Source organism: Gekko japonicus, unplaced genomic scaffold (genome assembly GCF_001447785.1).
Source record: "Gekko japonicus isolate JY-2015 unplaced genomic scaffold, Gekko_japonicus_V1.1 scaffold882, whole genome shotgun sequence".
Taxonomy (NCBI): Eukaryota; Metazoa; Chordata; class Lepidosauria; order Squamata; family Gekkonidae; genus Gekko; species Gekko japonicus.
In genome coordinates this window covers 660859-679787 of record NW_015170301.1, presented here as the reverse complement: position 1 = coordinate 679787, position 18929 = coordinate 660859, and the positions used below count along the sequence as shown (strand labels likewise).

The following is an 18929-nucleotide window of genomic DNA, read 5'->3' as shown; positions in this document are numbered from 1 at the left end:
CCGCTACCCGGGCGGGATGTGCGCCCCGCTGGCCCTGCCGCCGGCCACCGACGCCCGCTACACCACCCCCTTCGGCGCGGGGGACGGGGACCTGCCGGCCTTCCCGCCCGGCACCCGGGCCGAGGTGCCCAGCCTCGACGCCACCCTGGAGTGCCGGGCGCGCACCAATGGCTCGTGGGGATGGAGCGCCGCCGCGCCGGGCGCCTGGCGCTGCCAGCTGGAGGGCGGCGGCTGCGAGTGGCAGTGCCAGGAGGACGGGCAGGGGCGCCCCTTCTGCACCTGCCCCGAGGGCACCGCCGTCGGGCCGGACGGGCGCGGCTGCGTCTCCCCGTGCGCCGAGCTGCGGTGCGAGCACCTGTGCCAGCCCCAGGGGGACCGCGGCCTCTGCCTGTGCGAGGAGGGCTACCGGCTGGACGCCGACGGCCGCAGCTGCGCCGACATCGACGACTGCCGGGCCCAGCCGGGCCTCTGCAGCCAGGAGTGCGTCAACACCGCGGGGGGCTTCCGCTGCCAGTGCTTCCCCGGCTACACCCTGGTGGAGGGCAACTGCATCAAGACGGAGAACCTCTGCTTCCGCGCCACCTGCCAGCAGGACTGCGTGGTGGTCAACGGCACCTGGCGCTGCGTCTGCTTCGACGGCTTCGCCCCGGACCCCAAGGACCCGCACCGCTGCGTCAGGCTCTGCAACCGCCCCGAGTGCCCGGCCCACTGTGACCCCCACACGGGAGACACCTGCTACTGCCCCGACGGCTACATCCTGCAGGAGTTCGACGACGGGCGGAAGGTCTGCACGGACATCGACGAGTGCGAACAGGACTACTGCGACGGGGAGTGCCGCAATCTCTTCGGCGGCTATGAGTGCGCCACCCCGAGCCCTGGCCTTGTGGACAGCGCCCCGCGGGGACCGGAGGATGAGGGCTCGGGGGATCCGATGCTGTACTCCACCACCGCGACGCCCGTGCTCACGTCTGTGCCCCCGAGGGGCGGCCGCAGCCCGGGGACCCTGGTGGCCATCATCGTGAGCACGGTGCTCGCCTTCGTGGCGTTCGTGGCCGCGGTGGGCTGCTTGCTGAAGAGGCTGCGCTCTGCAAAGGCCGGGATGGATTACAAGTGCCAGCAGGTGGAGGCTGGAGTGGGGATGGAGCAGGTGAGGCCCCAGGGCGCCTCTCACAAGCAGAAGATGTAGGGGGAGGGGAGGGTGGAGGGTGGCAGACTTCAATGTTCCCTCTAAGCTGTGGAGTCTTGTGAGCAACAGTTCTACTTTGTGACCGACTGGCAGTGAAGTTGTGAGCCCGCGACTCGGCGGCTGCCTAAATCAGTTTGCTCTGGAGCCCTCCTTCCTGAGCTGAGACAGAAATGTGTGAGCCGGAGGCTAAAAAACTCTGAGCTAGCTCACACGAACTCAGCTTAGAGGGAACGCTGGTGGCAGTCCTCGGTCCAAAGCAGGGTGAAGGCGGATGCCAGTTCCAGAAGAGACCCCTGACTGATGAACTGGTGTGATTTATTCGTTTTTTCCCCATGGTTGCCTGAAGGAACTGGGTGTGTGTGCAGGGGTGGGGGGTGGGGGTGGGGATTCTTGACTTGGGAAGACACTGTGAATTCTGATGCCCTGAAAGCAGCCGCGATGGGGTTTGGCTGATGACGACGCAGGACACATGGTGGAACCAAGCCTTTGGCATTCTGGGACTTTTCTCCAGACGAAGGGTTAAGGATTTGCTCTTCCTTCTGCCAGACATGTTGAGGACAGTGTGTTTGGGACAGCTGGTGGACTGGAAGAAACCGAATATCCTTTGGATTTATCCAGACACCCTTTTTTTAAAAAAAAAGACATTTTTGAGTTGCCAAAGATGACACAATGTTTGCATTCTGTAGTTCTCTTCTTGGGTTTTGTGTGTATGTGTGTGTTGTTGCTGCTTACAATCCAGTCTATTATCCCTGCTATATTCTTGGGGGTGGGGTGGGGGGTTGCATCTGTGTTAGTAAACAGTTGCTTGCTAAAGATCGCACCAAACAGACATGCAAGGGCATAGCCCTGCGACAAATTCTCCTGTTTTAGAAGAACTGAAAAGAGAGAGGTGCTGTTCTACCCCCCCCCCCAAAGAACTTTCCTCTGGGTCTGTAAGGTACCAAGGTACTTTTGTGTCCTTGGTGATGAAGACAGCTCACTTGCTTTCCTGTGCAGTCAGTGTTTTCTTCCTTTTTATCGTCCCTGTGGATCTCCGCTTTGCCATTTCATGCCCTTCTTTTGCCACAGGTCTGCCATAACATTGACGTCCTGTGTGCCCGTGGGCATCTTGGCACTTTGGACGAGCCGGGTTAAATGCCCGAGGGCTGTGCTGCCCCTTTCTGCAAAGCACTGTCATTTTACATTGCAGAAGAAACTCTCTGTGGAAAGAAAGCACGTGTAACTTGTAGGATCACTTGGCTGGGAGGACTCCGGCTGCTGAAAGGGGGCAGGGGGTTTGGTTACACCAGAAGCAAAGATCCCTAATTCTCCCCCTTTTTTTGCCTTTTAGTTTTATGTTGGGGAATTCTGGAGAACAGCTTTTAAGCACTGTCAGTTTTTAAGGTTTCTGAATGTTTTTTTTAAAAAATGGGGCCTCAAAACAATGTGAGGGCAACAGTGTTAAATTTGTGTAAATCCAACAGCGCCGTTGAGCTAAATCTAAACGTTTAATGGAGGCGCAGGTGATTTATTTCTCAAGAAGAGGGACCGGAGCGTGGTTTTAGCCCTCTCGTTGAACAGCTAGGTTGGAGTCCAACAGCACTGTAGAGACTGCTGGGAGACAAGCTTTCAAGAGTCGATGCTCCCTTCGTCAGATATGAGTCGGAATGAAGATCTCCGGGTCTTTCTGTCCCAGTCAGAGAAGGGACGCGGGATACAGAGGTCCCACGCGCACCGTATCCTGCTTGATTAGAGATGAGGACAGATGCTCATTTTCTGCTCCCACGCATGTCCTCTGTGCTCTAATCAAGCTGGCTGCCATGCGCACTGGACCGCTGCATCCTGCTGCACCCCCAGAAAGCTTGTTGGCGTCTTAGTTGCTGCTGGACTTGAATTGAGCTGCTGCGGTCCAGCCTGGCTGGCCTGAAGCTCCCCTGTTGAGCTCTTAAGTCGTATGATTTCAGGAGGAGAAATGGAACCTTGGGGGGGGGCTTGGGGAGGGGGGTCAACAGTGGGAGGGCTTCTAGTGTCCTGGCCCGACTGGTGGACCTCCTGATGGCACCTGGTATTTCTGGCCACTGTATGATACAGAGTGTTGGACTGGATGGGCCTTTGGCCTGATCCAACATTGGCATCTCTTATGTTCTTATGTGGGGGAACTAGGTAAACATGTGGAGCAGAGGTCCATCAGTGGCTATTAGCCACAAGGTATAGATACGGGCTCTGGGGCAAGGGATGCTCTGTATTCTTGGTGCTTGGGGGGGGGGTCAACAGTGGGAGGGCTTCTAGTGTCCTGGCCCCACTGGTGGACCTCCTGATGGCACCTGGGATTTCTGGCCACTGTGTGATACAGAGTGTTGGACTGGATGGGCCTTTGGCCTAATCCAACATTGGCATCTCGTATGTTCTTAACCTGAGCTGTGACAGGGTTATACCACTAAGAAGTTATCACAACTGAGCTACAAAGCAGGCTGCCTCTCTCTGGAGGACAGTGGGGTGTGTGTTTATGTGTATGATTTATGACCCCAGTACAACACCACTTTCTTAGAAATGAGCAAACGGGCGTGACCGGGAAATGTTGCTGAACACAATTGTAGCTCTCGATTAAACATTTTGTGATGGTGTGAAGTTCTGATTATTTTTAACAAGGGGGTTGTTGTTGTTGTTCAGTCGCACAGTCGAGTCCGACTCTTCGCGACCCCATGGACCAGATCCCACCAGGCCTTCCTGTCTTCTGCCGTCCTCTGAAGTTTGCTCAATTTCATGTCCGTTGCATCGATGACACTGTCCAACCAGCTCATCCTTTGCCGTCCCGTCTTCTTTGACCTTCAGTCTTTCCCAGCATCAGGGTCTTCTCCAGTGAGTGCTCCCTTCTCATTGGGTGGCCAAAGTATTTGAGCTTCCGTTTCACTATCTGGCCTTCCAGGGAACAGTCAGGGTTGATTTCTTTTAGGACTGACTGACAAAGGGGTAGCGGGAGGGATGTTCATGAGCATTATCTGGCCTTCCAGGGAACAGTCAGGGTTGATTTCTTTTAGGATTGACTGACAAGGGGGTAGCGGGAGGGATGTTCACGAGCAGCTGTTTTGTTGCGTGTGTAGATATTTATTTATGGGATCGTAGTAGCCAGTGTGGGTGCAAGCACTTGCCATCCCAATGTTCTGCTATTTGTATTCTTTGCACTTGCAGCCCAGCACCTGAAATGATCGTAACATCAAGGAGTACCTTTTAAAGCTTGCACGATACGCTACAGAAAAACATGTTTTGTCCTTCAAAGCAGTGTTCTCTCTAAACTGAGTTAGTGTGAGCTAGCTCGCAGTTCTTTAGCCTCCGGCTCACGCATTTTTGTCTTAGCTCAGGAAGGATGGCTGAAGAGCAAACGAATGTATGCAGCAGCCAAATCTCTTGCTCACAACTTTAATGCCAGTAGCTCACAAAGTAGAATTTTTGCTCACAAGACTCCACAGCTTAAGAGGGAGCATTGCTTCAAAGGCCAAGTTCTGTGTGCCAAATGACATTATGTTTCCTTGGCTGATTCAGGGAATGTCTGTCTCCGCCACAAATCTTGAACTAATCTTGTTGACGACTTTGGGGACTGTTGCGGGTATTGTGCTTAGACTTACCGAATTGTGCAAGAACAGCTGTGTACTTGAGGTGGCTGGCTATGTCAGAACTCTGCCATTCATGCCTGGTCATTCAGTTCACCACAAAACCAAGCAGACAGGCCCAATCTGTCCTGGAGAATCTGCCTGTTCAGAGGTGTGTTCGATGGCAGAAATATCTAATGAGGAATGGATTATGACTGTGGTCACACACACTAAATGACTGTGGTCACACACACTTCCAGTCCACATTCAGTGCACTTTCCAACTGTGTGAACTAGCAAAATCCAATTTGAAAGTGCTTTGAAAGTGGATTATTTAGCATGTGTTACCGCAGCCTATGAGGGGTGGGTTTTTTTTTTTTTGCTTATGTGGTATGGCTCTCTTCCGTTTCCAGCCTTTTAGGCAGATAACCCAAAGCATATCTTAAGGGTTTTTGCTGAATTTAGTGAGTGTCAAAGGCAAGAATACTGCTGTAATGTATCCAGTCCAGACTGCGTGGCCGGCTCAGGCTTCACGCGGTCAGAGACAAACGTCGAGATTTGCTCCAAGAGACAATGGACTATGCGGATCCTAGCCACTATTAACTCTAAGCTGAGTTAGTGTGAGCTAGCTCACAGTTTTTTAGCCTCTAGTTCACACATTTTTGTCTTAGCTCAGGAAACATGGCTCCCGAGCAAGCTAATTTATGCAGCAGGCAAATCGCTCGCTCACCACTTTAATGCCAGTAGCTCACAAAGTAGAATTTTTGCTCACAAGACTCCACAGCTTAGAGGGAACATTGATCCTAGCCCGCTCCAATCAGGGGGCTAGGTTCCCGGTCAAGAGCCTATGGGACTCTCAGCCACTGTAAATAACCTATTGGGAAGTAGGAGTGTGTTTGGGGTGGCGGTTTCTCAGGGGATATAAGCCGGCCTGTGAGCCGGCCAAAGTCATCTTGTTCCTGATTGACTAAAGTATGCTTTGCTGAAATCACTCTCCGTCTGCGTACTTTTCAACTGCAGGGGTCTCTTCTTCACTGTTTTGGTAAAAATATCTTAGGCGTTCCCAGGGAAGGAATGGAAGATTAGAACAGTCTTGGAAACCTTCGTCACTTCTGGGACCTGTTGCACGAGATTCTCCAAAGCGGGAGCTGCAAGGCAAGGAGGAGTGGGAGCCCCTCTCCCCCCCCCAAGTGGCTGCTGCCCCCACATCAAGGGACAGGGTGGTCCAGCCGCAGGTGCCGGAGGGTCTGCCGCCCCCTCAACTCTTTGGGCCACCCTTCTGGTTGCTGCTGCCTCCTAAGAAAGGTGGTGCTTCAGGCAGGTCAACAGTGGCTCCTTCTCACAGAGAGGCCAAAGGTGGTGGCCAGTGTCCCCTCTAAGCTGAGCTAGTGTGAGCCAGCTCACAGTTTTTTAGCCTCCGGCTCACACATTTCTGTCTTAGCCCAGGAAGGAGGGCTCCAGCGCAAACTGATTGATGCAGCAGCCCAGTCGCTCGCTCACAACTTTAATACCAGCAGCTCACCAAGTGGAATTTTTGCTCACAAGACTCCACAGCGTAGAAGGAGCATTGGTGGCGGCAGGTGGTACCTGCCGCACTCACACCTGTGCCGCCTTCCTGGTGGGTCTCCGGGGCCTGTGGACTCCTCACCAGCTGCTGCTTTGTCCTTGTGAAGAGGTGTGGAGGCAAGAGGGGTCTGCTCTGCCTGGACTGTACCCCCCCCCCAAGTGGAGGGAGGAGAGGGAGCAGTCTAGGTAAACTTAGTGGGATTTGAATAATGAGCGGAACTTTAAAATTGTGTGGTTTATGTCTCCAGTATACACAGGAAACACATTAATACTGTAGTCCAGGGATGGCGAACCTTTTAGAGACCGAGTGCCCAAACTGCGACCCAAAACCCACTTATTTATCTCAAAATGCCAACACGGCAGTTTAACCTGAATACTGAGGTTTTACTTTAGAAAAAAACAACTCATACATTAACTCAAGATGATCCAAACAAAGTAAGGAAAGCAATCCCAAATGCTTTCACTGACTTAAAATTATTTGGCAGAGAATTCGACACTTTAATGATGGTCTGGGCCTGGCTGGGGCGATGGCACGCGTGCCCACAGAGAGGGCTCTGAGTGCCACCTCTGGCACCCGTGCCATAGGTTCGCCACCACTGCTGTAGTCTGTCTTACACAAAAATCTCGATAATGCACATTCTAAGCAAGTAAAAGCTTGTCTTAAAAAGCATTTTATTCCGAAAGAGAAAATGTATGGAAGTCCCCCCCCCCCACGCACCACTTCCCAAATTTTCTAATTTTTACATCAGAAGGAGGGGGGGACTGGGAAAAAAAATCCATGTTTCTTCCCAATAATTGTTTCCAGTCTGGTTCAATGCTCCCTCTAAGCCAGTGATGGCGAGCCTTTTAGAGACCGAGTGCCCAAACTGCGACTCAAAACCCACTTTATCGCAAAGTGCCAGCACGGCAATTTAACCTGAATACTGAGGTTTTACTTTAGAAAAAACAACTCCTACATTAACTTAAGATGATCGAAACAAAGTAAGGAAAGCAATCCCAAATGCTTTCACTGACTTAAAATTATTTGGCAGAGAATTCGACACTTTAATGATGGTCTGGGCCTGGCTGGGGCGATGGCACACGTGCCCACAGAGAGGGCTCTGAGTGCCACCTCTGGTACCCGTGCCATAGGTTCGCCACCACTGCTCTAAGCCGTGGAGTCTTGTGAGCACAAATTCTACTTTGTGAGTTATGGGCATTAATGTTTGGAGTGAGCGATTTGGCTACTGCATAAATTAGTTTGCTCTGGAGCCATCCTTCCTGAGCTAAGACAACAATGTGTGGGCCGGAGGCTAAAAAACTGGGAGCTAGCTCACACTCACTCAGCTTGGAACACTGTCTGGTTTTCCATCCTCTGCCCTCATGGATTCTCTGGATGCTTCAGTTTGTTCAAAAGACAGTTCAAAAGACCGGAGGGCTAATTTGTATAAGCCACAACAGCGTTGAAAGAGCTGTACTGGATGTTTTGCCTGTTTTGAGGTCCTGTTTAAAGTGTGGTTATTCCCTTTAACCCCCCTAAAGAACCTGGCACCAGAATATTTAAAAGTTCCCTTTCTCCTCTGTATCTTGGCATCTATCCCGGATTGAAAACAATATTTAGAAACGAGTTGTTTCATCTTGGGGGGGGGGAAGGTGGGTGCTTGTCAGTAACATACTGATTGCAGAACAAAGTCTGAGACAGCCCAGTGGCACCTTTAAGACAAACAGGGTGCGTTCAGACGCGGCCTTTCTGCCGGCATAAACTGCACCGGTTGGAACCGGTGCAGTTTATGCCGGCAGAAATGCGATCAGACTCACCCTCCTTCTTCCGGATGCCTCCGTTGGACGCCCGCTCACACGCTGCGGGCGTCGGCGTTTGTTATTTTTAAGCAGTTTGAGCATGCGCACAGGCAGCCATTCAGAGAATGGCGATTTTTGCGCATGCTCAACCCCCCCCCCATTACATTTAAACTTTAAAGGTAAGGACTTACCTTTAAAGTTTAAATCCCAACCTGGCCTCCCTTAAGTCCCGGACTCCTCCGGGAAGGTAAAGTAAGTTTTTTTAAAAATTTAAACAGACGCTCAGGGCGAAGCTTCGCCCGAACGCATATCGCTTAGGGTTAAAATAAAATGGCGGGGGAAAGCCGGAAGCCTCAGGCTTCCGTCGGAAATGCCTAGGCACCGGTGGAGAGCGATCAGACGCCGGGGTGCATCGTTTACCACCGTTGCACTCTGTATACCACCACTTGGGACCTGGTAGCAGAGTGCGTGTAAAGGGCTTTACACCAGTTAGGGAGAGGAGGCAGATGTGCCCCGTCTGAACGCCGGTAAGTGCATCGATTGGAACCCACAGAGTGTAATTCTGGGTATAAGCTTTTGTGTTTATGCACACGAAAGCTTACGCTCAAAATAAAGCTTTGTTATGGAGCTGCGGTGGCTCAAGTGGATAAGACGCTGAACTGCAGGCTATGGAAGGTCGGAAGTTCAGCAGTTCGAGACCCGGGTATGCCGCATGACGGAGTGAGCTCCCATCTCTAGTTCCAGCTCCTGCCAACATAGCAGTTCGAAAGCAAGGAACTGCAAGTAGATAAATAGGTACCACTTCGGTGGGAAGGTAACAGCGTTCCGTGCGCCTTGGTGTTTAGTCATGCCAGCCACATGACCATGGAAACGTCTTCGGACAGCGCTGGCTCTTCGGCTTCGAAACGGAGATGAGCACCACAACCCTAGAGTCGGACTTGACTGGCTTTCGAGCAAGGGAACCTTTACCTTTACCTTTAAGGTGCTACTGGATTCAGACTTTTTCCTGTTGCTTCAGACTAACACGGCTACCCACCTGAATCTATACTGATTGCAGTTAAGGCTGCACGTTTTAATTGTTGAACTGCTAGATTAGCCAGAGCTAATTAATGACGATTTTTTTTCAACCCCACCCCACCCCAGAATGCAATCCGCATAATAATACACACATATGTGCATAATAAACTATTCCGTTCTTGTTTCTTTTGATGTTGCATTCCAAAGCATCACAGGGGCACCATTCTGGTCACAGTTTGTGTGTATAATGGAAATTCTGTTTTATCCATTTCCAGGCCCTCACTGGGAGCAGGGGAGGTCTCGTCCCCTGCTCCCGTTTCCTGCCACTGCGTTGGAGTGGTGGCAAGAGAAATTCCAGGGAAAACCCAGGAGTGACACCAGTTCTCTCTAGGAGCGGCAGGGAACTTTATGGTAAAACCATAGTCTCCTGCAAACACTAGAGAGGATTGGCGTCACTTTTGGGTTTCCCTGGAGAGATGTCCTACCATCACAGACACGACCCTCCCTCCCTCCCTCCCATCCCCCCCCCGGTTGCCAGGCATAGCCTGGTAGCCCTACTTACAGATTGTTGTTGTTCAGTCGCACAGTCGAGTCCGACTCTTCGCGACCCCATGGACCAGATCCCGTCAGGCCTTCCTGTCCCCCGCCATCCTCCGATGCCCGCTCAACTTCATGTTCGTTGCATCTATGACACTGTCTGACCATCTCATCCTTTGCCGTCCCTGTCTTCTTTGACCTTCAGTCTTTCCCAGCATCAGGGTCTTCTCCAGTGACTGCTCTCTTCTCATTTGGTGGCCAAAGTATTTGAGCTTCAGTTTCACTATCTGGCCTTCCAGGGAACAGTCAGGGTTGATTTCTTTTAGGATTGACTGATTTGATCTTCTTGCAGTCCAAGGGACTCTCAAGAGTCTTCTCCAGCACCATAGTTCAAAAGAATCTATTCTTCGGCGCTCGGCCTTCCTTATAGTCCAACTCTCGCAGCCATACATAACTACTGGGAATACCATTGCTTTGACCATCTTCTTTGATCTTCAATCTTTCCCAGCATCAGGGTCTTCTCCACTGAGTGCTCCCTTCTCATTGGGTGGCCAAAGTCTTTGAGCTTCAGTTTCACTATCTGGCCTTCCAGGGGACAGTCAGAGTTGATTTCTTTTAGGATTGACTGATTTGATCTCCTTGCAGTCCAAGGGACTCTCCAGAGTCTTCTCCAGCACCATAGTTCAAAAGAATCTATTCTTCAGCGCTCGACCTTCCTTATAGTCCAACTCTCGTAGCCATACACGACTACTGGGAATACCATTGCTTTGACCATGCGGACTATTGTTGGCAGGGAGATGTCTCTACTTTTTATCATGCTGTTTAGGTTTGCCATATAGTAGCACGTTAACGCACTTGGTGCTCACAAACTCCGAACACTTCTCTTCCCCCCCCCCTTCCCTTTTCTCCTGTGGTCTCCTGTGATACGCAACAAAGTGTGGAACGATGGGGAAGCCTTTGTCGACAAAAAGCCATGTAAGATGGGGGGCTGCAGGGAGGAGGAAGAATGGGACAAAATGGCTTTTCCCTTCCCAAGTTGCCAGCAGCGTTCCCTCTAAGCTGGGTTAGTGTGAGCTAGCTCACAGCTTTTTAGCCTCCGGCTCACGCATTTCTGCCCTAGCTCAGGAAGGAGGGCTTCAGAGCAGGCTAATTTATGCAGCAGCTCACTCCCAACTGCAATGTCAGCAGCTCACAAAGTAGAATTTTTGCTCACCAGACTCCACAGCTTAGAGAGAGCACTGGTTGCCAGTGCAGCATCCTGTGCTGGTGGGAGGGGGTTTGGTCATATTAAAATTTAATTAAATTAGTTAACTGGGTTAAGTCAGTGGAATACAGGTGATCAGTCAATTGAAAACTCATTAATTAATGGATATCTCTAGTTACATGATATGTCCCCTCCTGAAAAAAACAACTTTAGACCCGACTGAATTGGCCAACTATCGGCCAGTGTCTAATTTGCCCTATTTGGGCAAATTGATCGAGAGGGCGGTGGCGACACAGCTTCAGGGCTTCCTGGATGACGCTTCTGTCCTTGCTCCTCTCCAGTCTGGCTTTCACCCGGGATATGGGATGGAGACGGCACTGGTCGCCCTTACTGACGATCTCCGGAGGCATCTGGATCGAGGCGGTGTGGCGGCACTGTTGTTGTTAGATCTGTCGGCCGCGTTTGATACGGTCGACCACCAGTTGCTGACCCACCGTTGCGCCGACATGGGGATTCAGGGACTCACCCTTCAATGGCTTGCCTCTTTTCTCCAAGGTCGAGGACAGAGGGTGGCGATAGGGGAACAGCGGTCCCGGAGGCACCCACTTGAGTGTGGTGTGCCTCAGGGGGCAGTGCTCTCCCCGATGTTGTTCAACATCTACATGCACCCTCTCGCCCAGATTGCCAGGAGTTATGGGTTGGGTTGTCATCAATATGCAGATGACACCCAGCTCTATCTGATGTTGGGCGGCCGGTCGGGCTCCGACCCAGAAGATCTGAACCGGACGCTACAGGCCGTGGCTGGGTGGCTTAGGCTGAGCCGGCTGAAGCTAAACCCAGCGAAGACGGAGGTCCTGTGCCTGAGTCGGAACGGTTCGGGGTTGGGGCTCCCTCTCCCGACCTTTGATGGGGTGCCTCTAGTGCCAGCGCCGGAGGTTAGGAGTTTGGGAGTGCTCCTGGATCCCTCCTTAACGATGGAGGCCCAGGTGGCAGCCACTGCCAAGGCAACCTTTTACCATCTTCGGCTGGCATGGCAGTTGGTTGCCTTCCTCGACCGCGATGACATGGCTACAGTGATCGATGCGATGGTCACCTCAAGGCTGGACTACTGTAATGCTCTCTACATGGGGCTGCCTTTGTCGCAGATCCGGAAGCTGCAGCTAGTGCAGAATGCGGCGGCCAGGCTGTTGATGGGCCTCCCCAAGTGGGAGCACATCCAGCCTTGGCTGAAAGCACTGCACTGGCTGCCAATAGCATACCGGATCCACTTCAAAGTGCTGGTTCTTACCTTTAAAGCCCTATATGGCCAGGGTCCGACCTACCTGAGAGACCGCCTTTCCCCATATATACCCCCAAGAGCACTTCAGTCGGGGACACAACACCGCCTGGTGATTCCAGGCTCCCGAGAGGCAAAGCTTGCTGTGACCAGGGCCAGATCCTTCTCAGTGTCGGCCCCCACCTGGTGGAACAAGCTCCTGGAGGAGATCAGGGCCCTGCGGGACCTTATCCAGTTCCACAGGGCCTGCAAGATGGAGCTCTTCCGCCAGGCTTTTATATAGGGGCTGCCACTTCTACTACTACCACCACTGAAACAACGGGGTTGGGAGTGGTCCCCGGGAGAACTGCCATAAATTTGCATGGCACTGATGCTGCTGGACTGGCTTGGACCATCGACAGGACAATTTCACCTAAGGAAATGATCGTTACCATCCTCAGAGACCATCTTGTTTGTTTACTGTTTTATATTGTTTTATGTATGGGCTTGTTACCCTGGTAAGCCGCCCTGAGCCCGTTCGCGGGGAGGGTGGGGTAAAAATGCAAATAAATAAATAAAATGAAAAAAAGCTAACTGGGATGATGCCGTCTTCAGTGGATTCAGTCTGAGTGATAAGATGTCTCGTGCATCATAACTTCTTTCCCCTGCCCTTGGTCCCGCCTTTTGGTGGAGGAAAATGCTTCTGCAAGCAGAATGGATCTGTGGCATCCAACCCAATGGGTATTTGGGTATGTTGCTAATGGGAGGAAAGGCAAATAAACCCAAGAGGTTTTGCATGTATGAAGATGGTAGTGGAAAGAGCAATGGATGCAGTCTTGTGTATCACTGTATAGACAAAGTTGACATCTGTAGTGATTGCAAAACCCAACAGTGTTTGCTTACACTGTCAGTTTACTGCACACGTTCCCTGAAGTCAGTGACCTTCAAGAACTCTTCTTCATCTTATATCTCTGGAAGATCTGTGTTCTCTTCAGGGGTCATTTCCTGCGGGAGCGCACAGGAGCGGAGCTCCGGCAGTAAGGCGCCCAGGGGGAGGCCACATGCAACAAACCCCACCCCCTGCTCCCAGCAGCCCTCAGTCAGGCCACGAGGAGCAAGAAGCAGCCAGGTAGGTTGCAGAGCCCCGCCCCCCAGCCTGCGTTCAGGTACAAGCTCTTCCTCCTCTGTGAGGGCAGATCTGCACATTCTCTCCCCCCTCCAATAGCTAGCAATCCAAAACAGTCCAGTGGAGCCTGAACGGTGGGTGTTGCCTTCTGACACACTTCAGGTGATGTCAGGGTGTGTGGCATATGCAAATGAGTTATGCTAATGAGTTATGCTAATGAGCTCCTGCACCTCTTTTTCTACAAAATTACCCCTGGTTCCCTTTCATAACTTTTCATCTGCATCTGTAGTGAATTTTTGTCCAATGTGTATTTTCCTTAATTTACACTTGTCCTCTGGCTGTGCCTTCCAAAAACATAAGTATGTTGCATTTGGAACTCTTGTCGGAGCTCTGCTAAGAGCAGAAAGTGAAGTTTAGTATGTATTCTTTGGGTTTATGTTGTTCTTGGCTTTCATAGAAAATAATCGGATGTATTTCCTGCCTCCGATTTATTCCTTTGTTCCCACCTTTCTCCGCTTGATTTTGTAGGGTGAGTCCATCTAGACCTGTAAGTTTCTGCGCAATTTATTGCCTTCCTCCCTTCCTTTTATAGGTTGCCCTGTTTTTGCTCTTTACTTGAGGTTTGTTGAACAGGAAGAATGGCTTTTCTTTCCAGGAAGATCCCAATTTCCTACCAGCCGCAGCAGGGCACTTTCTCACACTCTGCTGTCCCTGCTGAAATCCTCGTATTGTATGATCCTGTACTTGGCGGCTGATCAGACCCAGCGGTCCTTGCAGGTTTGACCCCAGCATCGAACAGACAGAGATCGCCAGGCAAGGGTCATATAATTCTCTGAAAGTTCAAGTTGGCCACGCCTGACTGGGCACTTTAAATGCTCTAGCAAAAAAGCTCCAGTGAAGATAAAAGGCCCACAGGCAATGTTCCCTCTAAGCTGTGGAGTCTTGTGAGCAAAAATTCTACTTTCTGAGCTACTGGCATTAAAGTTGTGAGTGAGCAATTTGGCTACTGCATCAATCAGTTTGCTCTGGAGTCATCCTTCCTGAGCTACGGCAAAGATGTGTGAGCCGGAGGCTAGAAAACTGTGAGCTAGCTCACACTCACTCAGCTTAGAGGGAACACTGCCCACAGGCTACCTGGGCAAGAGGGCTCCCTTGGTGAGGGAAAGCAGAATTCTGCCCATTCTGTCCCTGTTCCTTTGTAGGGCTGGGGACAGCATTGTAGGCCCTTGTCTGCTGTTTCTTCACCTCTTTAGTCCTCCCCCACCCAGTCCTTCCTGGGTACCACGTGATGACATTCTTTGCTCCTTCCCGCTGTGCTTCCCGGTTGCTCATCTCGGAATGCATAAGGGAGGGGTGAAGAAAGAGGCCAGCTGCATAGAGATGTTCCAGCGTGGATCAGATGGGTTCCTAATGCACTGCCTGTGGCCCTGTGCTGCTTGCCAACACCTTTCCTGGTGCCTGCCAAAGTGGGCTAGGAGCAGGCGGGGCTTTTGCTCAGCAGGGCTTCTGACTGGCCATGGGAGATCTGGTTTCAGGATCCTCACTGCCTTCTCGTGGGCGTACGCAAGGCAATATTTTTTTAAACAGTATGTTGCTTTCTAAAAAGCATCTCATTAAAGAGAGTTTCTACCTGAAGTACATCACTCCACTCCCTGACATTTTGCAGTTGGTTCTGCCTCCTGTGGCAGCTGTGTTGTGTCTCCACCCTATGTCAGAATCCCAAAGGCTCAAAAAGGTTGAGGACCCCTGGTGTACCCCACAAGTTGTCAGGGATGGCACAGGACAGTCTGTTTCAGGAATCACTAGCGGGGTGGTGGGCATGATCCTCAGCCTAGATGTTACTTCTGCTCCATGCACACTTTGAGGCATTTCTCTGTCTCTGAGCAGAGCTTGGGAAATTTCAGGCTAAAGTTGTTGAATACCCAGAAATTGTCAGGGATGGTTGCAAATGTGAGTTCTTGCTGGCTTTGAAGCAGACACATAAGCATTTAATGAGGCATTTCACGGTGCATCATCATTTAGCAACCAGTGTTAGATATGGAATCTGTATTCCATATCTGAGATTCACAGCTAGGAGATTTGCCTTCTGTATGGCCGTAAAGCAATTTTATGATGGGACACGCTCCGGATTGGCCCTGGGAGCTAGTCTTAAAAGGGTTCTTCAGAGGGGCTGAAGAAAATGGAAGTAAAACGTAGAGAATGTTATTCGTTTAGGGCTGCTGCTTATTAGTTTACAGGGCTGGCTCCAGGTGTCTTGTTTGGGAGACCTAGCACTTCCTGGGCTCGGACCCAATGCTCCCTCTAAGCTGTGAAGTCTTGTGAGCTAAAACTCTCGTGAGCTATTGGCATTAAAGTTGTGAGCAAGCAATTGGGCTGCGGCCTGAATCCGTTTGCTCTGGAGCCCTCCTTCCTGAGCGAAGACAAAAAGCTGTGAGCTGGAGGCTAAAAAACTGTGTGCTAGCTCACACTAACTCAGCTTAGAGGGAACACTGTTCAGACCCCTGCCAACCAGGGCCAAGCCAGGTGTCTGTGCCAGTGCAAGCCCAGTTGGTGATGCTAATCACCTCTCATGCTCCTTAAGGAGCCACACTCCTGCTGTGCATTGGCACCCTCTGGTCACTTAGGCAACTTGGTCGGAGAATCATCTCTGTTTGTTTATATGGTGTCATCCAGGGCTCTTTTTGTAGAAAAAGCCCAGCAGGAACTCATTAGCATAATGGGCCACACCCAACAGCAGGAACTCATTAGCATATTGGGCCACACCCCTGACAGCACAGCTCATTAGCACATTAGGCCACACCCCCATGTTACCAGAAGTGTGGCTATCCAGCCACACCCACCTTTTGCTTGTTATTCTGTTTACCTGGTTTGTTGTCAAAACCCAGGGCCTTTTTTTGTAGCAGGAACTCCTTTGCATGTTAGGCCACACACCCCTAATGTAGCCAATCCTAATGCGTTCCTGCTGTTGGGTGTGGCCTATTATGCTAATGAGTTCCTGCTGGGCGTGGCCAACTCGGGAGCCAGCCGGAACTCCGTTCCTGTGCGTTCCGGCCCAAAAATAGCCCTGGTGTCATCAATTTATATGGTGCTATTTTGAGTGAGATGTGTTGAAGGCGGGTCTCTGCCCCAAGGAACTGATGACCTGTATTTTGAACATAGCTTGGATCCAATAGCGCCTTCATGCATGCAAAAGGTAACTTCCTCACATGGAAGGACTGGAGAAGAGTATAGTTTGTCCAAGCAAGAGAATAAACTGATTGGACAATAGCAGCTTGGGTCCGAGTGTTGACCCTTCTTGAAAATTGGAGCTATTATTGTGTGCCTCCAAAATTTTGGAGTGACCCCCGACATGTTTATTTGTGAAAACAGCGGAGCAACCAACATTGGCTTCCCTTATGTGTTTTTTTAAATATTCTCTTTATTAGATTTTCCATAACAGACAAACTAACAAACAAACAAACAAACAGGAAAAAAACAAGGACGTTAAACAGTAATTTTCTGCAACAAAGAGAGATACAGATCACATATTTGTTCTCATTTTGACAATGCTTTCAACGATACTTAAATGCATAGTTCTGACAGTTTATAGCATCCAACATAACCATTGACCCCTGATATAAAGTTCTTCAGATCTACATTTCTACCCAGTGATATTTCTTGGAAAAATACCTTCAGCACTCATTCTTATCCATTAGATATACAAGTCACTAATCTAAACTGAGGCCCACATTTCTATTTCTATTCTTTAGGTTTAAATACCAACCATTGCTTTATCAACCATTTTCTAATCAGTAATTGTACCCTGCTATTCTAAAACTCAATTCTCTCGATATCCCAGGAAAAGTACTTTTTCTTTATTCTGTTGCTCTTTCGTTCTATACCTAGTCAGTATTTTCATGTCTCCTTAAATCCATTTTTTTAACCCTATAGATTGTATATAACCTTCCATTCCAGTAATTTTCAATTATCTAATTCATTCTTTATACATTTCTTCTTACTGATCCCCGTTCTCAACAATTAAAGAGTACCAATACCCATGGAGTGGAAATGAAAAATAATACAGCCTATTATTCAAGCCTATTTCGTTCCCCCACACACATTTCTCTTATCAGTTGTTTTGTATCCATGCTTCCCCACTAAGAGGAGTTTCAACATCTTTTGTCTCCATCAATTAGATAACTAAACAGTAATAATACAAATAGGTATTTAAAGCATACCTCTAACTACAAAAATATACTAGAATACATTGTGGGAGTCTCTGCCTTTCTTTTATTATATTCACCAGACGAGGGAGAGGAAGTAAGTAAAAGAAAGGGAAAAGAAAGTTTATTCTACCACGTAGTGCACAACGCCTATATCTTCCCCTTCTTTTGCTTTCTGGGCTACCTTTTTTCTTAATAACTAAATTTAAATGTCTTACTTCTTTATATTCATCAGTTTTAACCTCCATTTTTGTCTTTCCTATTTCAATGACTTTGTTTTCAATTTTCTGTTAAGTCTATTGTTTTTTCCTTGGAGAACGCTTCTCTCTTTTTGTCCTTGGCTTATTCATCTTTCCATGATTTTGTTGTCGGGAGGTTCCTTTTTTCAGACTCACCACCAAAGAGTGTTTTGCCAAACTCTTTAAATTACACTTTTGGTTGTCTAAATTTCTCTTTCTCTTCTCCACTAACAACAGTGTGCTCTGTAAGTCTTTTTCTTGTCTGAAGTTCTGCTCCTTATCTAAATCCACCCCATTTTGTTGGGGCTGTAACAATTCCTCTTTCCTATTCCCATTCAAGTTTGAGTTCAGAAGATTTTCAAAGGCATTTTTACATGCTGTTTCAACTGCCTGTCGCACTTCATGAAAGAGAAATTTTTGAAATTGTTCCACGGTAAGAGGGCCAATTTCTATGTTTAGCATATCTAACTCCTCGTCATCTCCTTCAGCTACTTCACCATTCTCCCCTGCCGCCGCCATTTCCTTGCCTATTCCTTTGCTCCTATGCAATTCTTAGCCGCCGTTACAAAGTTTGGATATATTCCTAAAGGATTATTTAGTAGAGGTCTTCACTTAACCATGGCTAGATCCCCGCATATTCTTCTTTGTTGCTATATATTGTTATATTAAACCAAAGTTTAAAACGGGGTTAAAATGTAACAAGGCGAACCCTGTTACTCCCGTCTCCATTTCCGCTTCAAGACAAACCGTTCTGACCACGCTCACCGCCGTTTGCACGTTTCCCGGCCAAGTCTCCTGCCTCCAGTCTCCCTCCGAGAGGTCCAGCAAAACCCCCATAGGTCCTGGGGATCCTAGGGTGTTCCATAGAAATGAAGAAGGACGGGGCCAGTCGGGAGCATCCCGACTGAGCTCCCGCGGTGCTGTGCCGCTGCCTGGAAGTCCACTGGCTTCCCTTATGTTCTTATAAGGATATCTACCCACCAAGATGGATTTAATTTGAATAATTTGTTTGCGATAACATCTATTCGATGGATCAAGGCTTCCACTTCAGGCCAGTCTGAAAGATAGCCATCAAGTTCAAGTATCTCAGAGGTAAAAAATTCCCTCAGAATAGCAAACAAGTTCTAAAGACATGGTTCCCAGACTTCTGAATGAATACGGAAGAGAATGCTGCCATGTGTTCTAGGGCTCTTTTTGTAGCAGGTACTCATTTGCATATTATTTATTTATTTATTTTATTATTTATTTATTTG

At 49.5% G+C, this 18929-nt stretch overlaps 1 protein-coding gene across 1 annotated transcript; it reads left to right on the top strand.

The window, feature by feature from the left end:
• Positions 1–8: 8 nt before the first annotated feature.
• THBD (thrombomodulin) lies at positions 9–1372 on the top strand. Its single transcript, XM_015417945.1, has one exon. It carries the CDS (start codon positions 17–19, stop codon positions 1184–1186), a length of 1170 nt encoding a protein of 389 aa, XP_015273431.1. The 5' UTR covers positions 9–16; the 3' UTR covers positions 1187–1372.
• The last annotated feature ends 17557 nt before the right edge of the window (positions 1373–18929 follow it).

Bases quoted from the DNA above. Each gene is read 5' to 3' on its own strand.
- THBD (XM_015417945.1), top strand. From the start codon at position 17: ATGTGCGCCCCGCTGGCCCTGCCGCCGGCCACCGACGCCCGCTACACC.